The 26,321-nt window shown below is 44.1% G+C and overlaps 1 protein-coding gene across 1 annotated transcript in view; it reads right to left on the bottom strand.

The window, feature by feature from the left end:
• TTC33 (tetratricopeptide repeat domain 33) overlaps positions 1-26,321 on the bottom strand; it is a 125,921-nt gene that overhangs the window by 8,037 nt on the left and 91,563 nt on the right. Inside the window, exon 4 of the mRNA XM_075267477.1 lies at positions 14,779-14,910. Within this exon, the coding sequence (XP_075123578.1) occupies positions 14,779-14,910 (132 nt within the window). The remainder of the gene's footprint in view (positions 1-14,778; positions 14,911-26,321) is intronic.

Here is a 26,321-nt window from a genome sequence, read left to right as displayed (position 1 = left end):
TATCCTGTATTATACTCCAGAGCTGCGCTCACTATTCTGCTAGCACAGTCACTGTGTACATACATTACATTACTTATCCTGTATTATACTCCAGAGCTGCGCTCACTATTCTGCTAGCACAGTCACTGTGTACATACATTACATTACTTATCCTGTATTATACTCCAGAGCTGCGCTCACTATTCTGCTCATGCAGTCACTGTGTACATACATTACATTACTTATCCTGTATTATACTCCAGAGCTGCGCTCACTATTCTGCTGGTACAGTCACTGTGTACATACATTACATTACTTATCCTGCATTATACTCCAGAGCTGCACTCACTATTCTGCTGGTGCAGTCACTGTGTACATGCATTACATTACTTATCCTGCATTATACTCCAGAGCTGCGCTCACTATTCTGCTGGTGCAGTCACTGTGTATATATATTGCATTACTTATCCTGTATTATACTCCAGAGCTGCGCTCACTATTCTGCTGGTACAGTCACTGTGTACATACATTACATTACTTATCCTGTATTATACTCCAGAGCTGCGCTCACTATTCTGCTGGTACTGTCACTGTGTACATACATTACATTACTTATCCTGTATTATACTCCAGAGCTGCGCTCACTATTCTGCTGGTACAGTTACTGTGTACATACATTACATTACTTATCCTGCATTATACTCCAGAGCTGCACTCACTATTCTGCTGGTACAGTCACTGTGTACATACATTACATTACTTATCCTGTATTATACTCCAGAGCTGCGCTCACTATTCTGCTGGTACTGTCACTGTGTACATACATTACATTACTTATCCTGTATTATACTCCAGAGCTGCGCTCACTATTCTGCTGGTGCAGTCACTGTGTACATACATTACATTACTTATCATGCATTATACTCCAGAGCTGCACTCACTATTCTGCTGGTGCAGTCACTGTGTACATACATTACATTACTTATCCTGTATTATACTACAGAGCTGCGCTCACTATTCTGCTGGTTATATAACGTGTTAGTAAGCTTTCAGGATTTTCACTGTTACATTCTCGCCCTCTCTCTTTTCTCGGATCACTTACACCTGCCTGTAAGATAGAGTTCCTTGTAAGAAACCTCAAAAGCTTCTAGGAAGATAAAAGCCTGGAGATGGGGCCGCACCATCCTGCTGCGGAGCTGTAAGACCACAATGTCTTCACTAAGTGTTCCCATCGGGAAGACCGCCAACAGGCATTAACAGGTCAGATAATACCGTTAGTAAATGTAGCAGGACTTGGCGTCTACGGCTTCTACTTTTGTTTCCGAAACAAAGCAAAATGTTCCCATATTAAATATAGATGAGGCGATAAAAGAGCGAGTTAACCCCTTACACATCGGATCATCATGCAGATCGTGCACTGTTCACACTGGTTTGGCAGGCGACGTGTTTACACAATGAGCCCTAGAGGCCGATGCAACAATACGAGGGTTAAAGGGATTGGACAAGGAATTACTCCAATATCTGACGTTGTATATTACATGTATGGCACAAAGTGCTTAGTCAGTGCAGGAAGGGGTCAAGGGGTCATATACTACTAAAGCCCCGGCCGGGGTGAAGGTTCCCCTCTGTGTCCGCTGTAATGAAGGAAATAGCCATTTATCAATATAGAAAGCGAGAAAGTATCCCCAGGGCGAGGCGCACGGACATGGATCCTGCTAATAGCCGGTGGTGGAAGCGCTAATTAATGTGAGATGAATAGACGCGCGTTCCGCTCTCCGCCACTTATGGCAGGAACATTTCCTAGAGAGCTCATGTGTTAGGAGCTTAGTCATGTAATAGTAATATAGTATACGGTATCCTATAGGACTAGAACCTTATACCCTCCATATGTAAGGAATAGGGGTGGATATATGGAAAGAAATTCAGGGGTTGTAAGTCAAATCCTGTGAAAGGGTTAACCAAGAATGTTGTATTATATATATACACCAATGTGGCCGGAGAAAAGTAAAATGTACCAATGTGGCCGGAGAAAAGTAGAATGTACCAATGTGGCTGGAGAAAAGCGGAATATACCAATGTGACCGGAGAAAAGTAGACTGCACCAATGTGGCCAGAGAAAAGTGGAATGTAACAATGTGGCTGGAGAAAAATAGAATGTGCCAATGTGACCGGAGAAAAGTACAATGTACCTATGTAACTGGAGAAAAGTAGAATGTACCAATGTGGCTGGAGAAAAGTAGAATGTACCAATGTGGCTGGAGAAAAGTAGAATATACCAATGTGGCTGGAGAAAAGTGGACTGCAACAATGTGGCTGGAGAAAAGGGGACTGCAACAATGTGGCTGGAGAAAAGGGGAATGTACCAATGTGGCCAGAGAAAAGTTGAATGCATCAATGTGGCAGAGAAAAGTGGACTGCACCAATGTGGCAAGAGAAAAGTAGAATGTAACAATGTGGCTGGAGAAAAGTAGACTGCACCGATGTGGCTGGAGAAAAGTGGAATATAACAATGTGGCTGGAGAAAAGTGGACTGCAACAATGTGGCTGGAGAAAAGGGGAATATAACAATGTGGCTGGAGAAAAGTGGACTGCAACAATGTGGCTGGAGAAAAGTAGAATATAACAACGTGGCCGGAGAAAAGTAGAATGTACCAATGTGGCTGGAGAAAAGTAGAATGTGCCAATGTGGCCGGAGAAAAGTAGAATGTGCCAATGTGGCCGGAGAAAAGTAGAATGTGCCAATGTGGCCGGAGAAAAGTGGAATGTACCAATGTGGCCGGAGAAAAGTGGAATGTAACAATGAGGCTGGAGAAAAGAGGACTGAACCAATGTGGCTGGAGAAAAGTGGAATGTAACAATGTGGCCGGAGAAAAGTTGAATGTAACAATGTGGCTGGAGAAAAGCGGACTGCACCAATGTGGCAGAGAAAAGTGGACTGCACCAATATGGCAGAGTAAAGTGGACTGCACCAATGTGGCCGGAGAAAAGTGGCTGCAATTGGTAGATGGTGCATCATGTCGTCTCTCCTGGCTTAGAAGAGGAGCTAGGAAGTGTGAAGTTAGGCAGCTAAAGCCCATCAACCACAATTCAGCCAAGTAACCACTAAGTGGCTGTTCACATGATGGAATACGGAGATGAATCTGCATCCGTCTTCACCTTCAGATTCATCTACAAATTCCGGCAGAGCTTTGGCTTTACGCCTTGTTGAACTGCAGTAAAGAAGCGTTAGTTACTTGTACCTTTACCTACTGTCCTACAATCACATAGTCCTCCATCTGACCATCAAGGGCACCACAACCATCATTACCACAGAGAGACGTTACCACCAACCAAGACACCAACCTGGCCACCAGGAGATAAACCATGACAGACTACTACTCCCAACCTCATGGAAACACCCTACCCTTCAGAGGTCGGAGACCTGTCCTCATGTCTTGTTAGAGTCTATCATAACCTCTTAGAACATGCCCTGCTCATGTGATGTACAAAGCCTCAACTTTTTGGGACGGGAGCATTTTCGTGTGACCAGCTACTTTGGACACAAACCTTCACATTAGACAAGACAATGGGACAAATACCCATAGGGACCAGATGGATGATTTCTTACATTTTCCAGAATGTTTTTTGCAGCCATCTGCACTTGTATGGTGCTTTGTGGTTTTGTCTGCAGTCTTTCGTAGATGGACCCGGTGATACTTGGTTCAGTTATGATGGAAATCAAGGACTCGGTGATGCAACATCCGCACATTTGCGAGATGGTTCAGACCACCAATAACATCATAAAGCCTTTATCTCCAGCTATAACAAGGCATTGAACATCCAAAAACTTCAAAAAAATTGGCTGCAGAGAATAAAACAAAGGGAACGAGCCCAAAGCAGCAAATGTGTTTTCTGTTTCTTGTGGTTTTTGTCCAGATATATAAATATTGGCATCGCCGTAGAATTGTGAAATCTCTCATCATTATATTTTATTTGGAGATTTTTTTGTAATTTGATTCGTGTAGAAATCTGTACTGAAAACTGTCCATGGACACTCAAGGGCCAAGTAGACACAGGAGCTATAGAGGTTGCCCCTAATCTGGTTGTCCCATGGTCCTCCAAGGCACCATGTCAATCCATGGCTATCATCGTCTTGAAATACTCTCACAAGTGGGGTATCCTTCCAACGGGCTTGTCTACCATTGGGTCCTGGAGTATAGGAATACGAGGATGGGGTCACCTTGTCTTGATTGGGAGGACGTATGAGCCAAGTCGATGAAATGCTGAATCGGAGACCTGAACGGACCTAAAGGACAATCCAAAAGAAAAACGGCCATGGGCAAAGGACAAGCCGACTATGACTACTGCATACAAGTTACCTAGTCCAACGTCAAAGATGAATAATGGAAGAGATTACAGAAGAGAATTTCTTGGTGGTGTCGACTGATGTTTCTGCCACTGGTGACAACATATGTAGTGCTGGCACAATGTGGTACCCTTCCACCTGCCGCGGATCGTACTCTATTACAAATCCTACTCTGTTCTGTGGGCATATGGTGCAACCTTGACATGCCTGTAACAAGTTCCGATACAAGGATTGGGTCAACATGGGCCATAATTGGTAAGAATTCGATGTTGTAGAAGTTGGTGGTGCCCGTTGCACCAAGGCCAATCTATAGTCTCCAAGACCCAAGTGATTTTCTACGGCTGCCAATTGGTGGGTCATCCGGTTTGCTGCCTTTTTGGCTGCCAATATAGCGCAGACTACAAGATCAGTTCTATACAACTTTCCAATAAAAATTCTTCAAAAAGTATAGAGAAAATCCCCAGGCTCAGCATCTACTGCAAGATATGGCTGTAATTCCCGCTCGCTGCAGAGCCGGGGACAGGATGCCATACATCACATCGGAGGACGCAGCCCTTTTATCAGGGTGATACACTGCAGAGGATCCATGCACACACATGCACATAAATCGCGCCAGCGGACCTGGACTTGATCGAAGTAACGGGGCTTCAGCGTCAATGGTATCTCGCGGGAATGTGTTACCAGGCTACCGAGCGTAAACAGAGCAACAATGACATTAAAGGTGCGTTCCGATTACTTATGGTGGCGCAATGAAATGATCTATATTCTCCCGGGAGTGAATTCATGGCTGTACATAGATGCTGTTATTCTGGTAACCATGGTCATGTACAAGTTACGAGAGCAAAAGGACATTAAACTGGTCTCCAGCACTTGGACAACACAAGGGGGCGATGATGAGGATTAGCAAATCCAAGCGGTGTGCCAATGATGCCAGCTGGAGGTTGGTGGCAGGTCGTAGGAGGTCAGTGGTATTCGCACTTCTACTTAGAGATGGACGATGAACAAGCCAAGTTTGTTGAGTTGTACAAAAATGTCGGGTTTGGCCAATCTTGAGACTTTTTGGGGTTCTCCATCCACAAATTACTGTAATACTTTGGGGTATTAAGAGCGTAAGGTCCATGGGAGGTGAAGGAAAATAATAAACAGCCATGCCCACCTTCTCTCACCTCTCCTGGTCCATCGTGGTTGTCTTCCTGGCCTTGGAGGTCCATCAGAACCTGTGAGATCTACAAGACTACCAAAGGAGAACAATGGAGAGCCAAGATGGTACAAGAGAGGCCAGAAGACGTGAGGGAACGTCATGAAAATTATAATAATGGGCGAACATCATGAATATTGGCAAGACAAATCTCGCAAAGGTTCAACCATCTCTACTTGTACTCCACCTGCAGTAAAGTAAACAAGAACTCTAGTTGTCCTCACTGCTCATCGGTCTGCAGAAGTTCCTGCACGATCCTGAAAAAAACTTGTAGAAATTCTGCAAAGAAAACAAGGGCTAATCTCCTGCTGATCTGCTTCAGTTTGGTTGGACACCAACAGGGCATGGGAGGAGAAAGGGCAGAAGATGGAGAAGCAGGGAGGGGAGGCTCCTGCTGCAGCCAGTTGTTTTACAGCTAGACACAGTACAAGGTGGAATGAGGACATGACTGATCTCCTGGGATCTAGAAAAGATTTCTTTTGCTCATTTTCAACATAAGAAAACACAAGGGCAATGATATGAAGATGAAGGCAATAAGCGTCCCTTTACAGGTCCCTAGTCATTGAGGTTCGATATTTCAAAGCCCGCGCTCAGTTTTAATTGACTGGAGTTATCGATCTGAACAGTCTCATGTTCTTACAGATGTTCTTGATGTAAGACAATCCGTTCCTGCTCTCGGCTTGAGAAGGAGAAGCCTGTACCCACAACAATGTGACCTAAATGTCAAAAACATAAACCTGGAATCTGGTCACACCATGATAATAACCAGGACCTTCTCTCTATAATCATGGTGGGGGAAGAGGGGACAGAATGTGACAGGCTTATAGATCAGATCAGTGCTTGTAGCTTCGGAGCTGTGTCCTTGCCGGTGTACCTTCCATGGAGACCTACCTACCTGGCTATCTGTGGCTCACCTACCGACCTCCTTCTACCGATCCCTGTCTTCCTCTGTGTATAGGTGCCAACTTCTCCACCACACCTGGCCTCGCGCTCTGTATCTTGCTGGTTGCATGCTACACAATGCTCTATTCTGTTTGCTTCACTTGGTTCTGTTTCTGTTGGACGCTCGCTCTCTTTTTGTCTCTATGTCTACACAATGTTCTAGTTTGTCTGCATTTTTATGTCATGGCTTTTTGTTTGGACTCAAATCTTTCTGTCTATTTGGCTGGAGCAGTGTTATTCTACTGTGGGTATGTCCGTGCTTGTCTGTATGTGCGTCTTCCTGAATGGACACGTATGTCCTTCTGCCATGTATGTACCTCTACTACTGTGTTAACATATATGTCCTTCTGCTATGTATTCCCATGTGAGCACATATGTCCTTCTGCTATGTATTCCCATGTGAGCACATATGTCCTAATGCTATGTATTCCCATGTGGACACATGTCCTTCTGCTACGTATTCCCATGTGGACATGTCCTTCTGCTATGTATTCCCATGTATAACATGTCCTTCTGCTACGTATTCCCATGTGGACACATGTCCTGATGCTATGTATTCCCATGTGGACACATATGTCCTGATGCTATGTATTCCCATGTGGACACATATGTCCTTCTGCTACGTATTCCCATGTGGACACGTCCTTCTGCTACGTATTCCCATGTGGACACATGTCCTTCTGCTACGTATTCCCATGTGGACACATGTCCTTCTGCTACGTATTCCCATGTGGACACATGTCCTTCTGCTATGTATTCCCATGTGGACACATGTCCTTCTGCTATGTATTCCCATGTGGACACATGTCCTTCTGCTACATATTCCCATGTGGACACATGTCCTTCTGCTATGTATTCCCATGTGGACACATGTCCTTCTGCTTTGTACTCCCATGTGGACACATTATGTCTTCCTGTAACGTATGTAGATGCAGAATCCCTTGTGTTAACTCCAGATTCCCCTACGCGGTTATAGACTGAATAGGGAGTTGCTTATACAAGGCTCTAGGAGGGGACCAGTCAAACCAGTCTGGGGACACACTGCATCCATTACCCTCTGCCCATTACTTTGCTCACCATTCAGCACCAAAAGACATCTTCTGTTGGATGACTTTGGGATGTTGCCCATAAATCCCAAGACACCAGGTTCGTTCAGCTAGCTCTTCTCCAGGATGCTAAGACTTCCAAACTATTACTTATTATTCTTTAGCTTCAGAAATTACAAAAAAGAAAAAAATCACTTGGATTCCACCAAAATTGGAGATGTTTATTTCCTGCTGTTTTTGGATCATCCTGTTGACCATCTCAAGTCTACAGGGAAAGTCCAATGGACGTATGTACGGTGGAGTCGGAAAGACTTGGCCGACAGATGTCCTATGCTTTGCATGACTTTTTTGTCCCATAAAAAAGTTGAGCTAAGAGCCAAGATAAATAGCAAATATGGTATCTTATTTCAGAATTTATTCCCTTCCTTGAAAGTTTTATGACTCGTCGAGCGATTATTCCACACGTACAAATAGAGGAAAGTGCTCATCTCCGAGAGACCGGCCTACAGCATGGGGCGTCATACATGGCAGGGATCATTACACCCTATAGACATGGGACATTGGGTACTCTATGGGCGGAGGGACGCTGTATGGGATGAGTTTTATCTATCATTTACATCCATGCTGATATTCCAAAGAAAAAGTCTCCAGATCTGCGTAAGGCCTGAGCTAGTCAGGGATGGAGGCCACTGAGTCGTATCTAGCACCGCTCCATGAGCTGAGACATCGTCATATGTATTCATATTCACCCACGCAGATTGGAGATGGGTCAGTGCAGAATTGGTACCATCATAATAAACTTCAGTCCATATTGAGCAAAGACAACTTTCTACCAACCCAAAGCGAGTACGAACACTGAATCCTGGATGGACCAAGGTACGACCACTGATAGGGACATCTGTGTATAATGGAGCGGCCGCCATCAGACAGCGTATATATAATGTAGATATAGTTAGTGTAGTTATCTCTAAGGCGAGCACTTGGTGCTAGGGCACTGCACAGCGTGAATGGTACAGGACACCATGTTATACTAGACGTAGCAGATGTCACAGCATATAAGATTCCTACTCTAGAGTCCTCTATTCTCCTCCAGACCCACTGGATCCAAGAATCAAAGAAGCTTTATTGGCATGTCCGAATAGATATTTGGCATTGCCAAAGCAAGAAAAATGGGGAGAAGGGGGGGAGTTGGGGTTGTAGGGGAGAATGGTGGGTATGGGTAGGTAATTTGGGGTATAATAGTCTTTGGGGTCTCATCTGCCCCTTAGTTGGTGGCAGGTGGACACATATTGGGCAGCATTGTCCCTTTCCACACCGCAGATCCCTCTATTTACTCCTCTGTCCCCCTTCAGACCAGTCTACTCAACACACCAATGTCCCCTTCATACTCCTCCTTCCCCCTACACAACCCTCTGTCCTCCTCCAAACTCCTTTGTCCTCTCCACATCGCTCTATCCATTCTAGGTCCTTCTGTTCTCCTCTAGACTTCTCAGTTTCCCTCCAGACCTCTTTCCCCATGCTCACCCCTCTTTCCCCTCCAGACCCCTCTCTTTGGTGGCTATACACCTTGGATAGCTGTCGACTAACTTGCTGTTCATTCCGCTATACACACGCCTGCTGAGCCAAGAAAACTCCTAGCAGACCCTTGTCTAATGTCCGACACCTTCTTCGGCTCCTTATTAGGGTTGAGCGATCGGGAAAGATCGGATCCCAATCAGTGATTGAGCAAATTTCACAATCGCCGATCGGCTGGAAAATGATCGGAAATCAGATTTTAAAATCGATCCTGAAATTTCAAGATCAGCTCAACCCTACTGTATATATAATATACAATTAAGGTTGAGCAATCGGGATCGGGAAAGATCAGATCCCAATCAGCGATCGAGCAAATTTCGCGATCGCGATGGGCTGGAAAATTATCCGAAATTGGATTTTAAAATCGATCCTAAAATCTCAAGAACGGCTCAACCCTACGCCTTATCTACTATGAGAACAAAGAACCATGCATGTTGGAACCCACCCTGTTGGTCTGCCATTCCCCTGAAATCCCTCAGCCTAATATCTAGGCACCCCAACCCTTTAAATAGTTTGCTAGTCCCACCGACACTGCAGGAATCGGACAATGTTCCTCTAGTGTGTATGGTCACCTTCAGACCCAAAAGCTATAGTGGTAGCATTCTGTACAGAGCCTATGTGGGTCCAAATGCCCCTTTGACAGATCCGAGGACACCAGGGTTCTATAGGTCACATGTTAGATGGGATCCTGGAATGAATTTCGTGTTATGACTTGACACATCTGGCAATACACAAAGTGGTTCCCGACTTGGGCGGTTATTATTAGTCCCTACACACTGAGCAGAGCAGACATGTTATCACATACAGGGTATTTCCAAATTGCCCGGGGATCTCCATAGCTCTCAGTCAACAAATACACTAACAAGGTGACGCGGCTGAGCCGCTCTGCACATGGCCTGCACATATTTGCACATAGGATATGAGAGGCCTGGCTCGATATTCCCAGTGCATGACCCCTATGTAGAGTTAATGAGTAACCGGATTCTATAGACGCCGCGGAGCAGCTGTCGGGGTCGGAGGGCGCTCTATAACACGGTCTGCTATAAATACAGGTGGAGCCTTGTCTATCAAAGGGCAGCAAGAAAAGCAAACATAACCCGAGGTTAATGGGCTCGCTCATACAGTAGTCTGCTACCATAATGGGCCAAAAATAGAAGAGGCGTTCACCGTGAACGAAGAGAGTCAACAGGAGGAAAAGCATAGTCCATAGAGAGAAATGTGTATGCGGTATACGGTATATAGTAATAATACAATTTATTTATAGAGCGCCAACATATTCCGAAGCACTTCACAAATTGTAGGATTTGAGTACAGACAAAAAGAGACATTACAGAGAAAGAGTCAATTCACATAGGGCTGAGGGCCTTGCTCACAAGAGCTTACAATCTATGGTATATACTCATTGTGTAGAGGCTTGTGCTCTGTTACAGTATGGTATGATAAAATATGGCGGCTACACTTTGCTAAAGTTGATGGACCCCACTGACTATGTGGTGTTGTTTATTCCAATGGGAAGAATATTGAGGAATAGTGTGACATAGTCTGAAATGCAAATGTGTAATAAGCCTTAAAGGGAGTGTATCGCCAGACCTGGCATATCACCCCGGCCCCACAGATAGATAGGTTAGGGTCTCCGGAATCAAACAGTGTTTATCCCTTGTAAATCGGGACCTCTGTTGGCAAGATATGGCCAAGCGAATGAGCTGATAAGGGCGCAGCCATTGCTTAAAAGAGCTCATTTGTATATCAATAAAACAGCAATATCTCAGCAACGGAGGCAGCGAATCACACGGGGAAGACGCCACCTGATTCAGGTGACCCTAACCTATCTATATGCAAAATTGGGTGATAGGCTGGGTTGCGCTGACAGACTCCCTTTAAAAGTGGAATTCTCATCACAGATCCCTTTAAGTGCAATACTTCTGGGGACCTGTCTAATATATCATCTGCTCCACCATGGACAGGCTTCTGTATTCTGCTGACAGACCTGCAGGAAGAAGACACAACATCCTCCTGCATGGCTCTGTTCACTTTCAGCCATAGTATATAAGTATATGACATGTTGTATATAAAATTCCCTGATACAAGAGTCTTCATCCTGCTTTTTGTGATTTATTGGGACCGTCGCCGGCCATCTTTCCATATATTACTACACCCATCATCCAATACTGACTGTCAGTTGACTAAAAACCATACCTTGTATTTGAGACTCTGCTGGTGGGGAAATACCCGACTCTGCTTCCTCTATACAAACCACCCTGATATCTGAAGACGAGACAAGAGGAAGCCGAAGAAGGAAACTTCACATTTAGAGCAACCACATGTGTGATATGTGCATGTAGCGGGATGGAAAGTGGCGGTATGAGTAACCGGGACGTAGTCTTAGGCTTTGGTTTGTCTTTGGTGCATTCGATGAACGAGGTCAACACAAATTTCACATACACAACGTGTACAGGATGAAATGCACAAAGTTGGCGTAGGGTTAGGTTATGTAACTGGTGCAGCATGCCAAAAAACTCAGTGTGCCCCACCAACAAGAAGAGAGCACGGCAAGCATGGGATCCATGTTTAGGTCCTGAGAGCTGACCACAGCGGAGAGGTCACCACCGCCTGTCTGACTTGTGACCCGTGTCCTTACCAACGTCTGTAAATTTTTGAAAATAATCCACATCCTATTAAAAAGTCCGTCCTCATCCCAAAGATCTCAAAATAGGAGAAACGCACATGATCAGTCCAGACCCCGAATCTCTGTGCAGACCCCAGATCCTGATATAAACCCTGTTCAGATCCCAACCACCCTACAAACCCTTTTTACACACCCGACCCCTCACACAAACACTGCTTAGATTCCAACCCTCCTACAAACCCTCCTCAGACCCCAACTGTCCTACAAACCCTCTTCAGACCCCAACTGTCCTACAAACCATGTTCAGACCCCAACTGTCCTACAAACCATGTTCAGACCCCAACTGTCCTACAAACCCTCTTCAGACCCCAACTGTCCTACAAACCCTCTTCAGACCCCAACTGTCCTACAAACCCTCTTCAGACCCCAACTGTCCTACAAACCATGTTCAGACCCCAACTGTCCTACAAACCCTCTTCAGACCCCAACTGTCCTACAAACCCTCTTCAGACCCCAACTGTCCTACAAACCCTCTTCAGACCCCAACTGTCCTACAAACCCTCTTCAGACCCCAACTGTCCTACAAACCCTCTTCAGACCCCAACTGTCCTACAAACCCTCTTCAGACCCCAACTGTCCTACAAACCATGTTCAGACCCCAACTGTCCTACAAACCCTCTTCAGACCCCAACTGTCCTACAAACCCTCTTCAGACCCCAACTGTCCTACAAACCCTCTTCAGACCCCAACTGTCCTACAAACCCTCTTCAGACCCCAACTGTCCTACAAACCCTCTTCAGACCCCAACTGTCCTACAAACCCTCTTCAGACCCCAACTGTCCTACAAACCCTCTTCAGACCCCAACTGTCCTACAAACCCTCTTCAGACCCCAACTGTCCTACAAACCATGTTCAGACTCCAACTGTCCTACAAACCATGTTCAGACCCCAGACCTCTTACAAACCTTAAGATTATAGATCTCCCCTACAGACCCCTACAATCCTAATGCAGACACCACTACAAACCCTCTTTACACTCCCGACCCCCGATACAAACCATGTTCAGACCCCAGACTCCCTCACAAATCTTCTTCAGATTATAGATCTCCCTAAAAAAAAGACTATAGACCCCCCGCAAATCCAGTTTAGATGCCAAGACCCCTTAAATAAACTCTTCAGTCCCCCGACCCCACTATAAACCATGTTCAGACCCCCTTAAAAACATTCTTCAGACTATAGATCTCCCTACAAACCCTTTTCAACCCCAGACCCCATTACAAACCCCATTTAGACCCCAGACTCACATACTGAAAGGATCCTGAGAACAGATTGGGTCTCTCTTTAGTACGTGAGATCTGTATCTGTGTTCTCGTGTGTCATCCCGACTCCGGGGTGGAGTACATGTGATCTGATGATGACGTCATCACGTGACATGTTGCAGAGGGTCTGGTACAGCTACATTTGCCCCTTGAACATCGCAACCCTGAGAACCCACATGAGCCATCTAACTGAAGGGGTTAGGACGCCCTTTCATCTCTCAGCCAGCGGAGTTGTGTTTTTTTCCATATAAACCTTCTATAAATTGCTAAATATACAAAGATCGTGAAGGCAATTACTGCGCTCGGGGAGAGTCAATGTGAGATATTCGGCTTGGCAGAAGAGGCGGCGGGCATGGAGTATACATTAAGTTCTGACAGGCCGCTCTACGAGCCATGAAAGGGACGGAAACACAGCCAGCCATTATAACACAATTCACACTGCGCAAAACGGATCATTTATCATTTAACAAAGTCTTGGACAATGAAGGTGACTACGGACATCGCACCTGTCGTATACTAGTACTAGGAGATACAACCAGGGCCGTGAAGGCTCGAGGGGAAACAAAATCATCTCTACGCTGGTACAATGACCCTTGATAACAGCAGTCCCTGCACTGATATAAGCAGTCAGTCCTTTGATTACAGCAGTCTCTGCACTGATTTAAGCAGTCAGTCCTTTGATTACAGCAGTCTCTGCACTGATATAAGCAGTCAGGCCTTTGATTACAGCAGTCTCTGCACTAACTTAAGCAGCAGTCCTTTGATTACAGCAGTCTCTGCACTGATTTAAGCAGCAGTCCTTTGATTACAGCAGTCTCTGCACTGATTTAAGCAGCAGTCCTTTGATTACAGCAGTCTCTGCACTAATATAAGCAGTCCTTTGATTACAGCAGTCTCTGCACTGATTTAAGCAGCAGTCCTTTGATTACAGCAGTCTCTGCACTAATATAAGCAGTCAGTCCTTTGATTACAGCAGTCTCTGCACTAATATAAGCAGTCCTTTGATTACAGCAGTCTCTGCACTGATTTAAGCAGCAGTCCTTTGATTACAGCAGTCTCTGCACTAATATAAGCAGTCAGTCCTTTGATTACAGCAGTCTCTGCACTAACTTAAGCAGTCAATCCCTTGGTTACAGCAGTCTCTGCACAGATTTGTGCAGCAGTCCTTTGATTACAGCAGTCTCTGCACTGATTTAAGCAGTCAGTCCTTTGATTACAGCAGTCTCTGCACTGATTTAAGCAGCAGTCCTTTGATTACAGCAGTCTCTGCATTGATTTAAGCAGCAGTCCTTTGATTACAGCAGTCTCTGCACTGATTTAAGCAGTCACTCCTTTGATTACAGCAGTCTCTGCACTGATTTAAGCAGTCAGTCCTTTGATTACAGCAGTCTCTGCACTGATATAAGCAGTCAGTCCTTTGATTACAGCAGTCTCTGCACTGATATAAGCAGCAGTCCTTTGATCACAGCAGCCTCTGCACTGATTTAAGCAGCAGTCCTTTGATTACAGCAGTCTCTGCACTGATTTAAGCAGTCAGTCCTTTGATTACAGCAGTCTCTGCACTGATTTAAGCAGTCAGTCCTTTGATTACAGCAGTCTCTGCACTGATTTAAGCAGCAGTCCTTTGATTACAGCAGTCTCTGCACTAACTTAAGAAGTCAATCCCTTGGTTACAGCAGTCTCTGCACTTATTTAAAGCAGCAACCTCTCCCTTTGCTGTGTTAGAGGGTTGTGACTCACGGACTCACCATTCCTATTTCTCCCAGTCCCAGCTGTGCCCGTCCCAAGGTCTGCCAGGCCTCAACAAACTGCGGGTTTCTGCTGACTGCAGTTTCGGCGGCTTGTACTGCTGGGAAGATTTCTTGAAGAGAAAGAAGAGACTGAAAAAAAAGAAGGAATAATAAAAATTTTATATTTCTTAGTACATTTTGCGGTTCCATACGTTTATGCAGCACATAGTTGCCACTAGGGGGAGAAAACAGAGACAGAGTTTTAGGGAGTTGCACTTGGCTGTATTCATACTGCTCCCCCTAGTGGCCAGTCTTATGGCAGAATTTCCTGCATTGTAGTCTGTTCATATAAATGGAATAATCTAAGACATTCATCTATGTAGAAAAAAACGTGACTGTGGTGATATTAACTTTCCAGAGCAGAGACGTCTGTGGCTTGATGTGCCCATATTTAACTATTTCAGTACTGATACAGATGAGTAACTGATAATATAATAAGGTGACACTTTATAGACGGCGCACAAGTTACATTATTGATCTTCTGGGAATTTCCAAGAACAGAAGACAAGAAGAGTCGCAAGCGCCGGCACATCCTCCGCCTGCCGTAAACCTCCTGTTTATGACACAGAAGATTTTATGAAGTTTATAAGCAAGAGGTTTAATGCTGGGAAGTGAGAAGTGACAGAAAACCATAAAGACTTTTATAGAGGATTGTGCTGGGGCATAGTCTGATAATACCACCGGTACCTGACAGAGAGAAAGCCCAATTTCAGATCCTGATGTGGCAGTAATCCTGTATATAGCGAGTTCGGCTCTCAGCTGATATATTGTATCCAGTCTAGACAATGCTCTGTAAGCTCAACAGCTTGGACACCACACTGATACATTGTATCCAGTGTAGACAATACTCTGTGAGCTCAACAGCCTGGACTCCACACTGATACATTGTATCCAGTGTAGACAATACTCTGTGAGCTCAACAGCCTGGACTGCAGACTGATACATTGTAACAAACTAGCAGGGAGATTTGTGCAGCTGCTTCTGATGTGTCCAGTGTAGACAATGCTCTGTGAGCTAAGTCACAGAGCTCCTCCTTGTCCTTTTCAGCTGTCTAAAGCCCCACAGGTTATGGTTTTGGGAGCTCTATGATGGGAGCAGTTTCCCCCCTTTTTATGGATGCACTCATGTAACAGATACATCCCCATCATTTCCCCAGAATGGGCCCATTATGTATGTGAATTGCCTGTATCATCCATCACTTGTGCTCGGAGGATTCTCATATTATTTCTTACTGCTCGAGTAGAAAAGATGAACAAAGTCAGTGTAGCATAAAGAAGTCATGAATAACACATATAACATGTATAACACATACAACACGTGACATAGCAAATGGCAGGCACTGAGAGAAGACAACAAGCTAGGAAACCAGAAGTAACATCCTCCAGAAAACAGGAGAAACTGCATATACATAAGGATATAAGCCTGTATAATATGTAATCTATACAATATATCATGTATGCTATGTAATGTGAGGTATGTGATATGTAATGTGAGGTATGTGATATGTAATGTGAGGTATGTGATATGTAATGTGAGGTGTGTTATATATAATGTAAGGTATGAGATATATAATGTAAGTTATGTGATATGTAATGTGAGGTGTGTGATCTGTAATGTGAGGTGTGTGATATGTAATGTGAGAAGTGTGATATATAATGTAAGGTATGTGATATGTAATATAAGGTATGTGATATGTAATGTGAGGTATGTGATATTTAATATAAGGTATGTGATATGTAATGTGAGGTGTGTGATCTGTAATATGAGGTGTGTGATCTGTAATATGAGGTGTGTGATATGCAATGTGAGGTATGTGATATGTAATATGTAATGTAAGGTATGTGATATGTAATGTAAGGTATGTGATATGTAATGTGAGGTATGTGATATGTAATGTGAGGTATGTGATATGTAATATGAGGTATGTGATATGTAATGTAAGGTATGTGATATGTAATGTGAGGTATGTGATATGTAATGTGAGGTATGTGATATGTAATGTGAGGTATGTGATATGTAATATGTAATGTAAGGTATGTAATATGTAATGTAAGGTATGTGATATGTAATGTGAGGTATGTGATATGTAATGTGAGGTATGTGATATGTAATATGAGGTATGTGATATGTAATGTGAGGTATGTGATATGTAATATGTAATGTAAGGTATGTGATATGTAATGTGAGGTATGTGATATGTAATGTGAGGTATGTGATATGTAATATGAGGTATGTGATATGTAATGTAAGGTATGTGATATGTAATGTGAGGTGTGTGATCTGTAATATGAGGTGTGTGATATGCAATGTGAGGTATGTGATATGTAATAAGTAATGTAAGGTATGTGATATGTAATGTAAGGTATGTGATATGTAATGTGAGGTATGTGATATGTAATGTGAGGTATGTGATATGTAATGTGAGGTGTGTGATATGTAATGTGAGGTATGTGATATGTAATGTGAGGTATGTGATATGTAATGTGAGGTATGTGATATGTAATGTGAGGCGTGTGATATGTAATGTGAGGTATGTGATATGTAATGTGAGGTGTGTGATATGTAATGTAAGGTATGTGATATGTAATGTGAGGTATGTGATATGTAATGTGAGGTATGTGATATGTAATGTGAGGTATGTGATATGTAATGTAAGGTATGTGATATGTAATGTGAGGTATGTGATATGTAATGTGAGGTATGTGATATGTAATGTGAGGTGTGTGATATGTAATGTGAGGTATGTGATATATAATGTAAGGCAACAGCCAGTAGAATCATTCAGGACACAGCTCCAAATATATGACCTCTCTGTCAGCTCTCCAGCCAAACTCTGCCAAAGTGTTGCTGCTGGAGCTGGCTTCTTAAGCCTCCTGGACGAGGAGACTCTCTGCAGCTGAGTCACTGCTGGAACATCCCCAAAGTCTGGACTGGAGGGGGGTGGAATGACAGGTCCCACTACCAATCCTACCTGCCATTCCTAAAAATCCAGCCCAGTACTGAGCATTTACCAAAATGCATATGACATAAATGCTCAGCAGACGAAAGTTGTCTGCTGAGAACAAACATTCCTGGAGGTTTCTCATCTCACTCACCTTAGTAGTCTGGGTGACATGTACACCCCCTCCATTACCTGACCAGTCATCGGCTTACAAGACATATATGTTTTTATAGGAGATGAGATGAGATTTTTACTCAAGTCCGTTCTAATTCCTGTATTATTTGATATACCGTATTTTTGGGGAAAAGAAGGGTGCATCTTATAGTCTGAAGGTGGCGCCTGGCATCCGCTGTAATAGAGAGGCGGAAGCCGGCAAGTGATAGACGCCATTACAGGTGCCGGGGCCTGAGACATCGCTGCGCTCCTCTGCCCTGCAGGGCAGGGCTTCATGCAGGGCAGAGGATCGTAGCGATGTCTCAGGCCCCGGTGTCTATCCCTCCCCGGCATCCGCCTCTCTAGTACAGCGGATGCCGGGTCAGTATCCGTGACCCTTCTCCCCCGGGGCCGGTCCCCACCGGCCCCGTACCTGTAGAGTTGCAGGCCGGCTCCTGCGCGGCGATATCGCAGGAGCCGACCTGTTCGGGTGACAGCCGGGAGCCTAATGAGGCTCCCCGGCCTGTCACGGCTATATTAGTATTGCGGCTGGGTCTATGACCAGCCGTAATACTAATAGACAGAATGTCCCATAGACGGCAATACAGTTGTATTGCCGTCTATGGGACTTGCGATCAAGTGACCGCAGGTTCAAGCCCCGGGGGGGGGGGGGGGGGGGGGGATAAAATAGTAAAAAAAAAAAAAAAAAAAAAAAAGCTTTAAAAATATGAAATAAATAAAAGTTCTAAATCACCTCCTGTTTTTTTTTCAATACAAGGTGATCTAAGCAATAGATATCCCCCAAAATGGTATAACTAAAAATTACAGCTGGCCCCGCAAAAAAAACGCTCTATGCATCCCCGTACAGCTGCAGGGTCACCTGTCAATGTGGCCTTGCAGCTGTTGCAAAACTACAACTCCTATATATTAAATATTTTACCAGTTTTTGCTTCAAAATTTTTTTGCCCTATTTTCCTCCTCTAAAACCTCCGAAAAATACGGTACATTGCAGCATCCAGGTCAAGTAATATCCTCACATCCGGAGCACAGGCAGATATTGTGTTCATGTCCACCATTTTGTATCTTTAGCAGAAACACCACATTGGCTCCCTACTAAGAATTTGACAACTTCATTAGAATCCAAATTTAGTTTAGTTGATGAACTTTTACTGTTGTGAGTCTCAATAGTTCAACATTCCCAAACTTGCTAGAAATCAGATAAAACCCACACAAGCCCCGGCCATATGGAAATGATCTGTTTTAGGGTTTTCCTCCCACTCTTTGCGCCTGGGGCTCACGTCTGACTGATTGAGTCCTCTCCGCACCCCTCACATCTCACGCATCCAGAGGTCTCCACATTCCTCTCAGATTGATTTTTTTGAAATTATGTTGCAATTAATTAAAAACATAAAAGAGAAATAAGAAAACTTCAAAACTTTACCAAGAACTACAAGAAAATGCGTCTGAAATAACACAAAGTGCTGAAAAGTCTTATTATTGACCTGACCGTGTGGTGGAAATAATCCATCCTAGGGAACTCACTGCAGGGGTGCCAGAGATATGGAAAATACTAACGAAAAAAGGATGTACAAAAAAATGGCATATAATTTTATTGTATTATTAGATTATATTGAATGCCAGCTTTTACACAATAGGTTGACATTTCCTTTTTGGGCAACTCCCTTGTCAGCTTTTTTGTATAGATTAGGACATGTTTAGCAGAGTCATCTCATTATCAGTAATATGGTAGGGACATCATGGCAAATAGATAAGGCAGGGTAGTTAATATACACACAATTAAGGCTCTGGATGCAGCTCCAATATCAGCTTTGCTGTATAGACTGGGGCATATGAGCAGAGTCATTTCACTTTCATTATAGGGGGGGGGGTTTACAGATAGATCTTTTGTACTGCAGGAGCCCCTAGATAAGGCAGAATAGTAATACTATACACACAGTTAAGGCTCTGGATGCAGCTCAAATGTCAGCTTTGCTGTATAGACTGGGGCATATGAGCAGAGTCATGTAATTTTCATTATGGGGGGTTATTGATAGATCTTTTGTACTGCAAGACCTATTACTATCCTGTATAAGGCAGGATAGTAATACTATACAGACAGTTAAGGCTCTGAATGCAGCTCCAATATCAGCTTTGTTGCATAGACTGGGACATATGAGCAGAGTCCTATCATTATAGGGGGGATTACTGGCAGCGCTACTGAAATTGGTGGAGGCCTAGATTAGGCAGGAGGGTATATACAGTATACTTACAGATGATGCTCTGTATGCAGCCCATTTGTCAGCTCTACTGTACAACCTGTGACATTGAGCAGAATCATCTCATCATCATTATAAGTGGAGTTACTGACAGCTCTATAGATAAGGCAGGATATTGATGCTATATATACAGCCCCTCTGTCACTCAAAGGTCTTTGGGAGACTCTTCTCTGTCCACTGACTCCCATTCATTGCAACAGTCATAAAGCACACACATCCTGCTGCACTGTCTACTACTATCCTCTACCACTTTTCAGATCACAGACATCCAGAAAAATTCTGGCTAGAACTAGATGGAGCTACAAATATAAATCCATTATCAGTAGGATCCTGAGCTACCCCTAGTGGTGGAGGCAGTCAGGATGTTATCTTGCAACTATGTCTATGCAGATAGACTGCTATAACGAGATGACAATTACAAGCCTATAATGATCAATTTATCTAGAAAAAAATAAAACCGCACAATGGCGTTCAGTGGACTTTCACATTTGCCCCCATCCAATATGGCAAAATAATGACCACGTGTGATAAACGATACAACACAACGCAGCCGAGGAGATGTCAGCCTCCAGATTTTCAGACAAATAATAATTGAATTAAAGAAAAGTGAATTGGGACAAGAAGGTGATAAAGTCAGCGAAGCAATAACAAGCCAGGGAAAATCTCATCGCTGGATTATGAGATCTGTAAATTTTGGTCGTCTTTGGCAATAACACAATAAATAGTATTTGCTAATGGCCCAAGAATAACAACATAATAAATCTCATCACCTTTATTTTCAGTAGGTCTATCGGTGTTAGCTTAGCCGCACAATGACCCGCGCAGCCTCGGCATCGTTACCGGTGGCATAATAAAAAAAAACACTAAAAAAGTAAAAACATAATAAAGCAGATGGCCTTGTACGGGCGATTGAGAGAAGTCTGCAGATAGACGCAAAGCTTATAACGCTAGGACATGGATATGGGAGACGTGCCGCACAGTTATATATCTTACAGAGAAGTATCTGCCTTAACTTCTAAGTTGGTTGGTGACCAGAAGACTTGGCTCTGCACCGCTTTACTGATTTTGGATCAGTGTCCTGTACCTAACTCTGTGCCACCTGTCCTGACCCATGCCTGTATACCAACTCTGAACCCATGCCACTTCCCTGACTCGCTGCCTGACTACTGTGCTGAATGTACTCTGCCTTCCCTGACCTGATGCCTGACCACGCTCTGTCTGCCCTAACCACTGTGCCATACTGAACACAATCTGCTCTCCCTGACATCGTGCCTGACTACTGTGCTGATTGTACTCTGCCTTCCCTGACCTGGTGCCTGACCACCATGCTTAACACGCTCTGTCTGCCCTAACCACTGTGCCATACTGAATACAATCTGCTCTCCCTGACATCGTGCCTGACTACTGTGCTGATTGTACTCTGCCTTCCCTGACCTGGTGCCTGACCACCATGCTTAACACGCTCTGTCTGCCCTAACCACTGTGCCATACTGAATACAATCTGCTCTCCCCGACATCGTGCCTGACTACTGTGCTGATTGTACTCTGCCTTCCCTGACCTGGTGCCTGACCACCATGCTTAACACGCTCTGTCTGCCCTAACCACTGTGCCATACTGAATACAATCTGCTCTCCCTGACATCGTGCCTGACTACTGTGCTGATTGTACTCTTCCTGCCCTGACCTTGTGCCTAACCTGAACACACACTGCCTGCCCCGACCTGGTACCTCATCACCGTGCTGAACACACTCTGCCTGCCCTGACCTCGGCCTGTCCTTTGACCTTGTCTTTTGTCTGTCCCTTTAGTGCCATGCATCGGTGTTTCTCAACCAGCCTAGGTTACCTGTTACTATGTAGAGACTACTCTGAGAGGCAGAAAAAAATATTCTAGGGGCACTCTCAAACAACTCCTACAAAATAGACCATAGTAGATAGTCTTCATGTTCTGTGCAATTTGTTGAACTATTACAACAGAGCAGGGCCCACTGGAGGATCTTCTGGTACTCTGGAGGACCAGTCTGACACTAGCTAGAGGTAGCGTTATGGTGGTTTCTTGCAGTGAAGACAAGATACCTGTATAAGTTTAAAGAGTGAATACCAGAGGATGATAATGTATATAGCCAGTCCAAGACAGTACACGAGCCCAAATAAAACCTGGCTTCCAATCATGGTAACCCATCATCCATAAACTAATCTAGCCTTGTGATGATCCAGAAGAAGAAGAACTCTGAAGGACTGAGTATAAGCAGGATAAAAAAGTGATGGTCGGGGGTTTGGAAATTCCATAATCCTATGGAAGGATTGGGACAAGAATTTGGGTTTCTGTAAAGGGGATGTCTTGTATTAAAATATTATATGTATTGTCAACAAGGGACGGCAAATAAAATACATATACACTTATACTTACATGTATCCTACTGTATACTGCAGTGTTTGCCTGCACCAGTCCTGTGGACAAGAGTCAACTCTGCTACATCAGATGGGCAGTGACGTTTTTTCCTTCCATAGATTCATGACCAGTGTCTCATCCAGTCAATAGGGATATAAATATAAAATAGACGCCATCCTAAAAACAAGTGCAGTGTGGGGGAGGTTTCTGATTAATTGCGAGGCGGAGGATTCATTGCCAAGGTCTTGGAGCTTATCAGTAACCCGGAGCGCACAGTCAGAGGTGCAGGTGAAAGACAAACTCCTTGCTGAAAATTTCCTAGGAATAAGATGTGCAGAGAATTACAGAAACTCCATTGTCTCAAAATCCATTAGAAAATTCCAATGTAATGGGGTTGTCCATCGTGTTCTTGTTTATAGCCTATCCTCCGGACAGGCCAAAACTATCTGATCATGGGGAAGGAGGGGGGAGGGTTGAGTCGACAGCCAGACCTTGCATTGATCAGCTCTTTAGGGGTGCATTCTTTGTACTATACAGTGCACAGAGCCGGAAGAAGATAGCTCCATGCCCTATATGGTCGCTTGGCGCCATTACTGCAGTTGTGCTCCCATTGACTTCAGGTACAGCACCAGCACCCAGCTGCTATATAGGAGGGCTCAGAACTTGCTACTGGCAAAATCCACTATACAGTACACAGATCAGAGACACCCAAGCAGCTGACCCATAGGATAAAGATAAAGAAATCATGGACAACTCCTTTAAATCAGGGGGTCTTACATTTAGAATCCTCATCTATTAACCAGAGTAAGCCCTAAATTCTCTCTCTTTTTGCAGGTGTCAGTAGTGGCAACTGATAAGACAGAGGTGATTCCTCAGGGGTGGGGTTAGTGACCTCACTCTGTATCTTTGCCCAAAGTGTGAATGATTCAACTCAATTGCTCCATGAAGCTACCTGCCCCCTTTTAGGGCCCCGCTCCTTTCCTTGTTTTCCTGGAAATTGGCTTGACTCAAGTGAATGGGAGCTGAGCTACAATAGTATGGCCCGGCCATTGCACAGTGTAATAAGTACCTTGGAGTTACAACAGGTGTGGGACGATGGAGGTAAAAGGTTATCGAGATAAGCAAGTCACTTGTTAGCTTTGCTGTGTATACTGGGGCAGAATGAGCAGAGTCATCTCATTATCATTAGAGGATGAGGGCATAAAAAGGATTGTCAAGTTCAGCAGGTCACCTGTCAGCTTTGCTATGTAAACTGGGGCAGAATGGGCAGAGTGATCTCATTACCATTAGAGGATGAGGGCGTAAAAAGGATTGTCAAGTCCAGCAGGTCACCTGTCAGCTTTGCTATGTAAACTGGGGCAGAATGGGCAGAGTGATCTCATTACCATTAGAGGATGAGGGCGTAAAAAGGATTGTCAAGTCCAGCAGGTCACCTGTCAGCTTTGCTGTGTAAACTGGGGAAGAATGGGCAGAGTCATCTCATTATCATTAGAGGATGAGGGTGTAAAAAGGGTTGTCAAGTCCAGCAGGTCACCTGTCAGCTTTGCTGTGTAAACTGGGGCAGAGTGACCTCATTACAATTAGAGGAGGAGGACGTAAAAAGGGTTGTCAAGTCCAGCAGGTCACCTGTCAGCTTTGCTGTGTAAACTGGGGCAGAAGGGGCAGAGTGACCTCATTACCATTAGATGAAGGACATAAAAAATTTTGTCAGATAAAAATCCCTGCCACTCTTGTACCAATGAGACCAGGGGAGTATTTCGGAAGTGTTAAAACGGAACGAGAGGGAACCAGCAAGGTGATTATTGTTTTTTTCAATTTTCAACCTATTTTGTAAAATTTTATAAACTTTTTTACCCTTCAGAAATCTCTTTAATGAAAGCTCTATTATACTGCTAAAGGCCTAGATAAGGCAGGATAGCAACACCACACACAGACAAGGCTTGTGTTGATCCTGGGTCTCCAGGGGGGCATGGAGGGCTGTATTCCATCACATCTCGGAGACTGTGATAATCTACGACATGTCTCTGTGTATTGACTTCCATTCATTGCAGCTGCCATAAAGCACACGACCTGCTGTACTGTCTATAATGTACAGGAAGGAAGATCGATACGAGTGGGCTCTACGCAGAACAAGACAAGTGGTCCTGATGCCACTAAGTGCAAAAAGATAAAGGTCACCCGGACTCCAAGTTTAGGCAATTATCTCCCAAACAACAACCCCGACGCATTTCATGTTTTGTACATTCTCATCTCAGACAAACAACACTGATATGTTTTTGTGATATATTTTGCCAGTTAGTAGCTTGGAACTGAAATTTTTGTATGAGTCACGGTCTGGAGTTATTAAAATTGGTGCCATCGTCAATTTCTGATGAAAAATAAAATCTCATCATCGCTGGTTTGACAATAACAGGACTAGCTCGGAACAAGCATTGACTGTGCTGCAAAATAACAGAAGAAAAGATTTCAGATGTCTCGAGTACGATCTACAATGTTCATTGACTTCAAGCACTGGGCAAAAAGAGGCCATAAAAGTTTGCAAAATCTTCTGCCCAAATAATGTCAGGAACGGCAAGAAGGAGGATAATGAGATATAGATGCGAGCAGATGCTTCCGCAGTCCCCTGCCGGCCGTTGTTTACAAACTCGGCGACAGCGGTAAGGAACGCCACGCCATCGCTGGCAGCTTGTAAACAAAGACTGGCGGGGGACAGAAGGGTTGGGTGGTGATTTTTGTATTTTTGTTTAGCACTTTATTTGCTTTAGAAAGCATCCACATGGCTTCAAACTGAATATCAGACCCCATTTTGTGCATTACGTTAGGCAAGCTGAGCCTTCGACGAAAACACATTTAGGCTGGGGCCCCACATTGCGGAAACGCAGCTTTTTTTTGTTGCAGTTTTTTGAACCAAAGCCAGAAGTGGATTGAGCAGAAGGGAGAAATATAAGAGCTTCCTATATATATTCCATTCCGTATGTAGCCATTCTTGGCTTTGGCTCAAAAAAACGCAACAAAATCTGCAACAAAAAAAGCTAGGTTTTCGCAATGTGGGGCCCCAGCCTTACTCTCAGAGCACCTTTGCACTTTTTCTGTGTGTATTGCACTCATATCCCTGCAGTTCAACCTCCTGTCTGCTCTGATCAGATACCATCTTACTTTGTAGATTTCTCCTTCGCTGTTCTCAGCATTGTAACAAATGGGCAGCTAGAGGCAGTACCATCTCTACCTGGTGGAAGGCAATATAATTACCGTATATACTCGAGTATAAGCCGACCCGAATATAAGCCGAGGCCCCTAATTTTACCACAAAAAACTGGGAAAACTTATTGACTTGAGTATAAGCCGAGGGGGGGAAATGCAGCAGCTACTGGAAAATTTCAAAAATGAAAATGGTCGGCGTTTTTGGGTGCAGTAATTGCTGGGTGCTGGGGAAGGGGAGGGGGTGTTTTGGTTGTCTGTCTGCCCCTTCCCTGAGCTTGAGGACTGGGTTTTTCCCCCCACTTGGAATTCAGGCTGGCTGAATATAGGGGATCTGCAGTGCTCCTGTTCCGTCGGGAAGGGGTTAATAGATACCCTATATTCAGTAGACACAGGGATACCTAATGTGTTTGTGTTTCACAGTAATTTTCTACTCTTGTATGTATTCTAGGGAAAGGAGGGATTTACAACTTTTATTTTTAAATTTTTTTTTAAAGCTTCATTTTTCCCCCCACTATTTTAAGGGAGATTCTATACATTGAT

The sequence above is a fragment of the Leptodactylus fuscus genome, chromosome 1 (assembly GCF_031893055.1).
Source record: "Leptodactylus fuscus isolate aLepFus1 chromosome 1, aLepFus1.hap2, whole genome shotgun sequence".
Classification (NCBI taxonomy): Eukaryota; Metazoa; Chordata; class Amphibia; order Anura; family Leptodactylidae; genus Leptodactylus; species Leptodactylus fuscus.
The sequence above is the reverse complement of the archived record's forward strand: the minus strand, read 5'-3'. Positions and strand labels throughout refer to the sequence as shown.